Source organism: Hyperoodon ampullatus, assembly GCF_949752795.1.
Source record: "Hyperoodon ampullatus genome assembly, chromosome: 19".
Taxonomy (NCBI): Eukaryota; Metazoa; Chordata; class Mammalia; order Artiodactyla; family Ziphiidae; genus Hyperoodon; species Hyperoodon ampullatus.
The window spans coordinates 879,686-888,284 of record NC_136932.1 but is presented as its reverse complement, the minus strand read 5'-3'; the positions used below and the strand labels follow the sequence as shown (position 1 = coordinate 888,284).

At 56.0% G+C, this 8,599-nt stretch overlaps 1 protein-coding gene across 1 annotated transcript in view; it reads left to right on the top strand.

Moving 5' to 3' along the window:
* Positions 1 to 283: 283 nt before the first annotated feature.
* LOC307067463 (phosphoethanolamine/phosphocholine phosphatase-like) overlaps positions 284 to 8,599 on the top strand; it is a gene marked incomplete at both ends in the record, with an annotated part of 232,896 nt that continues 224,580 nt past the window's right edge. Inside the window, 3 exon segments of the mRNA XM_079724906.1 lie at positions 284 to 408; positions 478 to 709; positions 712 to 759. Coding sequence (XP_079581032.1) covers positions 284 to 408; positions 478 to 709; positions 712 to 759 — 405 coding nt within the window.

Sequence of the window (8,599 nt, the reverse complement as noted above, 5' to 3'; positions counted from 1 at the left end):
CCATACTGTGCACGCGGGATTTTAGTTCCCTGACCAAGGATTGAACCTGTGCCCCTTACATTGGGAGCTCAGAGTCTTAACCACTGGACCACCAGGGAAGTCCCATCCCCTCATTTTCAAAACTGCTATGGATTTAAAGCACACAAGATGGTTGTGATATGAGTGGCCTTTTCAGTATGACTTCTTTGACTTAGAATGTTTTCAATGTTTATCCATGTTGTAACATGGATTATCAGTGCTTCATTCATTTTTTTAATTGTGGTTAAAAATACATAACATGGGGATGGGGGGCAAGTGGAGGGAACGGCCCAGATGCACAGCATTCACGGACCCTCTGGACTGGAGGGACTCAGAGCCGGAGCCCAGAAATCCCTGGATGGATAAGACGCAGCGTCCCCTCCAATTCCCGTGAGCACCCCTTGCTCCATCCTGCGCCCAAATACCTCAGCTAGGCCCTCTCGCCACTTGACACTCCAGACTCAGCCGGGACAGACCTCCGCAGCCGCCGCTCCCCACCCTGCAGGAGAAGGTCAGAGGTCCTGTCCCCCTTTCCTCTGAGGGACTCTTTGGTGACCACAAAAGGATCTGGTCGCTCAGGACAAAGCTGGTAGAGGACAGCGGGATGGCTGCACCCGGCGCGCCGCGCTTCCTCCTGACCTTCGACTTGGACGAGACTATCGTGGATGAAAACAGCGACGACTCCGTCGTGCGCGTGCCGCGGCGGGCCAGCGGCTGCTTGAGAGCCTGCGTGCCACCTACCGCGAGGGCTTCTACAACGAGTACATGCAGCGCGTCTTCCAGTACCTGGGCGAGCAGGGCGTGCGGCCACGGGACTTGCGCGCCATCTACGAGGCCATTCCCCTGTCGCCCGGCACGGGTGAGCTGCTGCAGTTTGTGGCCAAGCAGGGCGCCGGCTTTGAGGTTATTCTCATCTCAGACGCCAACACCTTTGGCGTGGAGAGTGCGCTGAGTGCCACCGGCCACCACGGCCTGTTCTGCCGCATCTTCAGCAACCCGTCGGGGCCCGACCCTTTGGGGCTGCTGGCGCTGTGGCCCTTCCATGTGCACAGCTGTGCTCGCTGCCCCGCCAAGATGTGCCAGCACAAGGTGCTCAGCGACTATCTGCGCGAGCAGGCCGATGACGGCGTGCCCTTCGAGCACCTTTTCTACGTGAGCGACGGCGACAACGACTTCTGCCTCATGGGGCTGCTGGCAGGCGGCGACATGGCCTTCCCGTGCAGCCACTACCCCATGCACAGCCTTATGCAGGAGGCGCAGAAGACCGAGCGCAGCTCCTTCCGCGCCAGGGTGGTGCCCTGGGAAACCTCCACCGAAGTGCGCCTACACCTGCATCAGGTGCTGAGGACGTGGCCTGCAGGGGCCACCTGGGCGGGGAGGGGGTGGGGCGGTGGGGGTCGGGAAAGAGAAAGCTAGTTTTATTACTCCCTTTCCCTTTCATTTTGGTATATCCCTCCGGGATTTCCCGGAATCCCAGGTTGGTCCATTTGGGGACTGGAGGAGGGAGTTGGGAGCTGTCCCCATCTGTGCAGTTAACCGAGCTCAGCTGCCTCCCCCAGTCCCACTGCAAGCGAATTCTGGAGTCTGGCCGCAGCAGCGTGGCACGCATATCTGAGCAGGCAGCAGTGTTTCCACAAACGTTGTCCTCTCAGTTGGGAGGACGGGGTTCCCTGTCAGGGTAGAGAAGGAACATGTCCCGCCGCGTTGCGGTTAACTGTTGCCTTGGGCTGCGTGGCCTCCCTCCTCCAGTTTTCTGTCCAGAGGACCCAGGCCCCGAAATGTTCCCCCCCACCTCCCCGCACCGGACTCCTCGCAGAGAGAGGTGGCGCTCCTTGCCGACGGTCCCAGGCCTAGATCTTGCTTTACCTACTGTGACTCTACACTACACTCCTTGACCCCCGCCCCCCCACCCTGTTAGCATCCCCACAGGATAAAAAGCTAGAGGGAACAGTCACCTCCTGTTGGTGGAAAGAGGTAGCACACTGTCCCGGGGCTCGGGTCTGGCCAGCCAGGGACCTCACAGAGCCCGAAAATGTCTCCTTTCACCCCAGCCTCGTCTATGCAGCAAGAAAGCAGGGACTTAACCAAAGTCGCCCCACTGACTGGGCCCTTTTGAGCCCCCCTCCTCCCGTATGGAAGAGAAAGCCATGGTGCTTTAAAGCAGAGCCAGTGGAAACCCAAGGCCCACCTCCTTCTTTTGGAGTTTCAGGGCTGTGAAGGAGGTGAAGGGGCGGAGGTGAGCGAGGTGTCTCACGCTGCCGTCTGGGGGATGAGGGCGAGGTGAGCTCTGCTCTGAGAGAGCCCCACCTAAGTGAGGGAGCTGGTCCCCACTCTTGGAGGAGTGCCCAGCCTGGGGAACCAAGACTGAATACATAACAAAGCAGGCAACAGGCAAAAGAGCAGGGTGCGGCCCACCTTCGCAGAGGGGCACAGGGGTCTAGTGTGGAGGGCTCAGTGAGCACCGAGGAGATGGGAGATACTGCTGCTTAGGGCAGGCAGAGGAGGCTCAATGAGCGGGAGCCTTACAAGTGGGTTGCCTTTCAGTCCCTCGGCCCGGTAGCCCTGCAGGGCAATCATCAGGAAGTCATCAGAAGTTTATTCAAAGTTGGCACTTGCAGCTGGAGACCCTGTCTTGCATGGCGTAAGGGTCCCCTGTGGGTAAGGTCACCAAACTGCTTGGTTTCCAGTTTTTTCCTGTCTCCAGCAGGCCTCTGGGTACGTCCTCTGTCTTTACCAGGACGCCATCCCACTGCAATGGGGGGAAGGAACAGACACAGCTCACAGCCCAGGAGGCGTGCCGGGCTGGTCCAATCTTGACTGGAGCAGGCTTTGGTGTGGGACTCAAGAGGCTCACTCAAGGCGGTGCTTGGGTCAGCATCCCAGAGATCCCAGGCTGTCAGCAGCTGGGCTGCACATAGTTCCCGGAAAAGAATCCAGACCCCTCTGAGCCGATGCCCTCACAGCAGCCATCGGAGTAGTGGCGGGTGATGCAGATAATGGTGCCCTCAGAGAAGGAGAGTTCATTGTCCTTCTGGCGGGTGTATGGGTACAGTGTCATTACTGCAGGGCGGGAGGAGAGGGGTGCCATGAGACGTGCCTCCTGCCCCGCCACAGGGATGCTTGTGCCCACATACTGGACTCTAGGGGGCAATGTGGGGAGTGGGGCAGTAGATGCCTTCTTCAAAGCCCCAGGACTCCCCCCAGCTGAGCTAATATTCAGTATCAGGCCAGCTGCTTCCCTCCTCTGTGGAGGTGCGGTGGGGTGGAATAAAAGGCCCCACAAGTGTGACAAAGGCCATCCCCTCCACTCCAAGAAACTTCAGTGTTTGAGAGCAGGGCCCCAGGATCTACTCATGTTTTGTCATCTGCTTTCAGCCCCCGTTCATCCTGGTCTTCCCACAATGTGTCTGGCAGGTGCTGGAGGTATTGCTCAGTAGGTGCTCTAGTAGGTGCTCAGTAAATACAGCAACATTGAACAGTGTAGACTTGGCCAAGTGAGCCTTGGGCAAGTCACTTAGTTTAATCTGTCAGGCTCAGCTTCGTCTGTTAAATGGGAGTGTGAAGATCCTAGGAGGTTAAGTAAAAGTGAGAAAATGGATGAGAAGCTTCAACTCTGGGGTCTGGTATAAAGCAGGGGCTAAATTATGTTAAACCCCCCACATAACATTTATCATTTAAATCATTTTGAGCATACAGTTCTATGGCATTAACTACATTCACGTTGTTGTACAAATATTCTCAGCATCCACCTCCGGAAGTTATTCATTTTCCCTATGGAAAATTCTGTATCAGTTTCTCTAAATTTTTGCCAACATTTGTTATTTTTAGCTTTCTTGATTGTAGGCCTTCTAGTGTGTGGAGGGGTCGGCGTTGTGGTGTTAACTTGCATTTCATCACGACTAATGACGATTAACATCTCTTCATGTGCTTGCTGACCATTTGTATGTCTTATCTGGAGAAGGGTCTTTTGGAGTCCTTTTTCCATTTAAAACATTGGGTTGTTTGCTGAGTCCCGCCAAGCGCTCCTCCTGGCGGCGTTGGTGTCGGTGAGTCCAGCCTGGAGCGGTCTCCGCGCCGCAGGGGCCCGCGTCCCGGCGCATCGCTAGCTGCCTCTCAGGAGAGGAGACGCCCGCCCCCCGGCGCCCGTGCCTGGAGCGCCGAGATCGTGCTGCGCCTAACGGGGCGGGTCTTGCTCGGCATTGGCTGCGGGTCACCTGAGCGCGGCGGCGGTCTGCGCGCCTCTCCCGGAAGAGAGTGTCCTGGAGGTGGGCGTCCCGGCCAGAGTGCACCTGGCGCGGGGCGTCCTCGGGGCTCCTCGCCGTCGGCGCCACGCGAACTGGCGGGGGTCTAGGGAGCCAGCGCCCGGCGGCTGGGAATGACCTGTCCCGTGGGTCCCTGGCACCCCAGCGGCATCCGAGCGCGGAGGGGAGGGCTGCAGACCGCAGGTAAGGGGACAGTGGTTGGTGGGGGTGGGTGGAGGAAGGAACGAGGAATTACACCAGAGCTGTTTGGTACAGGGGCAGAAACAGAAAACTCAGACGTACCACTGCAGAGGCCATGGGAGTTAAGTTGTAAGTGCTGCTGGCTTTCAGTAGCCTGCAGCCATTCTCTTCTGTAGCTGATGGGATACAAAGCTCTACTGAGTTGTTCTTTGCATGGGATAGTCTTGTTTTGCAGAAACTCAGCTCAGAGCCATCCTTGATGTGTAAGTGTAAGGTCGGATCTTAACAAACGGCATCACAAAACAGAGGAAAGCTTCAAGTGAGCTTTATTAGGGGGCGCTCCCGGGAGAGGTTCACTGGTCCGAGAGAAAGGGGCCAGAGAAGTCGCCCCCGGGCGAGCGCTGGGCAAGATTTTATAGGGGAAGAAGGGAAAGGGGTGTGGTGAATCTGGGAGGGCGCAGGGAATTCCTTATCTGGTGGTCTCTTCGGGTGTCGTGGCACTATCTGGTGCCGGTTACATCAGTCTTGGGACCGCTAGTCCCGTCCCTCGAAAGACGGGAAGGCTGGGCCGGATGGAAAGCCCCCAGGTCACTTCCTGGAACTGGGTGGTCCGGAATGTCTCCAGGTCAGTTTCCGGAACTGGGTGGTCCGGAGAGTTTCGGTCTGATGCAACCTGTGAATCTGATTGCGTTCCCCTGCCTCGGGCCAGTTGGCCTTACATCCCGACATCTTTGGTGTAATGGGGCGGTGTTCTGATCTCTGGCTACTTCATGCTGAATGGGGGTGTCAAAAGGGGAGTCGGGCGACCAGAGGTCCGAGGCTTAGGGGAGACCAGTGGGGGGTTCTGTAGGAAGCAAGGTGTAAGGACCAAGGAACATTTGGTTTGTGGCCACCCGAGAGACTTCCTCCATGCGCCAGCGAAGGAACCTAAGAAAACGGGGCAAACATGAGCAAGATACAGATGAGAATTAAGGGGCCTCAGATTGGTGTTAGCCAGGTATAGAGGGTGGATCGCCACCAATCAGGAATTGGGGAGGCGGACTGTTGGTGTTTGCGTTGGAGTTCTTCTCTTAAGCGATGGAGGGTGTTTACAGCAGCATTCCTCCTGTAGGAAGAGGCAGGTACCTCCTTTGTCGGCCGTCAAGAGATCCAGGGCTCGTCGATTCTGGAGAGCGACTCGGGCTATGGAGGTGATTGGGCACTGGAGAGAGGAGATGGAGGCGGCGGAGCCTTCAATGGCTAGCTGGAGTTTATGTTCTAAGTCGCGGGATGTTGAGACACTATGTATTAGAGCTCCCCCCCGCCCCCCCGAGGCCTGCAGCGACCAGGGAGGAGGCGAGAGAGATGCCTGCGACCAGAGGAAGGAAGATAGCTCTTTTTTGTCGGGTAAAGGGCGACGTGATTAGCGCGGAAAATTCGTCTTGGCTATACAGTGTGAGTTGTGGGACAAGACTAACGGGGATACATGGGAAGGGGGAGGAAGAATTGATCTCTTTTGTGAGGGAACCATTGCACCACAAAAACATGCCTGGTGGTGCTTCAATTGATGTGTTTACCGTGAGGGATGTGTTGCAAAGAAACCCAGTATCAGGTAGATTTGGGCGGCTGCCGTAACAGATACTGAGATTTTTTTGAATCAAGGAATATGGGGACTTTTAACGGGGAAAAAGGTGGGTTTTGGGATGTGTAGGAAGTAGAATTGAAGGGCTGGTTGAGTGGGACAGCAGCCAAGGGTGGACAGCCAAGCGAGGCACATAGAAAGTCGGAGATGTTACCTGTTCCTGTGTGGTTGAGTATCTGTAGTGTTTGTTTGGTCAGTTCGGCTGCTGCTGCTAGGGCCTGAAGGCATGGTTGCCATCCCCGAATGGTTGGGTCTAGCTGTTTGGAGAGGTAAGCCACGGGGCGGTAGGAAGGCTCTACAGGCTGGGCAAGGAGTCCAGTGGCTATTCCGGCCCGTTCATCCACAAAAAGGTGAAAAGGTCGGTTTGGGTTGGGCAGAGAAAGGGGAGGAAAAGATATCAGAGCGTTACGGAGGGTGACAAAGGCCTGTCGAACGGCGGAAGGAGAGGTGAGGGGTCCTTGAGGGGTTTCTTTAGCGGCTAGATATAAGGGTTTAGCGAGGAGAGCAAAGTTAGGGATCCAGTGTCGGAAAAATCCTATAAGGCCCAAAAAAGAATTTGTTCCGCTGTTTCCGGAGGCTGGAGTTCACGGATAATCCGGGTGCGATCGGCTGTTAGACCTTTGATGGTGGGGGTAAGGTGGAGCCCCAGGTAGGTTCCAGAAGATACAGATAACTGAGCCTTGGCTGGGGAGACCCGATAACCGCGAGAGCCAAGGTAATTGAGGAGATCTGCAGTATGTTGTCTTGAGAGGCTGAGAGATGGGCTACAAAGGAGGAGGTCATCTACATATTGAAGGAGTGTGCTGGGGGTACCGGAGCAGGAAGTGAGGTCCCGTGCCAGCGCCTGACCGAAGAGGTGAGGACTCTCGCGGAAGCCCTGGGGAAGAACTGTCCAGGTGAGCTGACTGGAAGTATGAGTATCCGGATCCGTCCAGGTAAAGGTGAAGAGGAAATACGAGTCGGGATGTAGGGGGATAGTGAAAAAGGCATCTTTGAGATCCAGAACCGTAAAGTGGGTTGTGGATGGCGTGATATGGGAGAGCAAGGTGTATGGGTTTGGTACTACTGGGTGGAGAGGGATTATGGCTTCATTGATTAGGAGGAGGTCCTGGACTAAGCGATAATCCCCAGAGGCCTTGCGGACAGGCAGGATGGGGGTGTTTCAGGGAGTCAGTGGGGTTAAGGAGTCCCTGGTTTAGGAGTCTGGCGATAATAGGTTGTAGGCCCCTAAGGTGAGTCTCAGAGATGGGAAATTGGGGCCTTGATGGAAATTTGGAGAGGTCCTTTAGGCGGATGAGGACGGGGGAATGGTGTGTTGCTATTATGGGCATAGAAGCATCCTAGACATGGGGATTGATTGGGTTCCGTGTGACTGGAAGAGGGGGATAGGAGGGGGAGGGTTCTAGAGACAGGCCGAGAAGAGGAAGCAGGAGTTGGGAGGAGGGGACCTTAGGGTCAAGTCTATCCAGCTGGAGGGAGGCCCCTAAGTGGAAAAGGACATCTCGGCCTAGCAAGGGAACTGGGCAGGATGGTATCAGTAAGAAGGAATGAGTAAAAGGGAGTCCTTCGATATGACATGGGAGTGGACCGGTCTGGAGTGGGAAGGATGGTTTGCCATCAATACCCATGACCGAGATCTGGGAAGGAGAAACTGGCCCGGAATAAGTAGGCAGGACCGTATAGGTAGGCCCCGTGTCCACCAGAAATGAGATGGACTTACCCGCTACCTGTAGCGTTACCCTGGGCTCGGCGAGGGTGATGGGCGTCTTCGAGTCCGGGCGCCGTCAGTCATCAGCCAATCCCAGCAGTTCAAGTGGTAATGCCGTTGGGTCGCCCCGCCCCCCACGTGGAGACGCTGAGGGAGGGCCAGTCGTAAGGCAGTCACTCTTCCAGCGGCCCGTTAACCCGCAGCTGGGACAGGGCTTAGAAGGAGGTCGGGGATGGGGACATTGGCAAGCCCAGTGGCCTTTTCCGCATTTGAAGCAGGCCCCCGGCGGGGTTGCCTTTTGCGGACCCCATGGATGCTGTGATCCATGGGAGATGGCCAGCCTTAGGGCGGCTACAAGAGGTTGGGTTTGAAGGGCCACCTTCTGGTGCATCCGAGCCTGTCAGCTGGATCCTGCCAAATCCTCACGGCCAGTGTAGACTTTAAAGGCCATCTTTACCAGATCTCGAATAGGGGTTTGAGGGCCATCTTCTGCCCGTTTTAATTTCTTTCGGATGTCTGGGGCTGACTGGGTGATAAAATGGGTGGCTAGGACCGCTGCCCCTGCCAGGGTGTCGGGATCCAGCTGGGTGTAGAAAGTTAAGGCTGCTGTAAGGTGATAGAGAAAGATAGCTGGATTTTCATTAGGTTCTTGGATTATCTCTTTAGTTTTTCAAAATTGACTACCTTATGAGCAGCAGCCTGCATGCCAGCCAGGAGGCACTGGATCATGAGGTCGTGTTTATGATGGCCATCTTGGCCATCCTGATAAGTCCAGCCTGGATTGGTACCAGGTACAGCAGTCACTCCGAC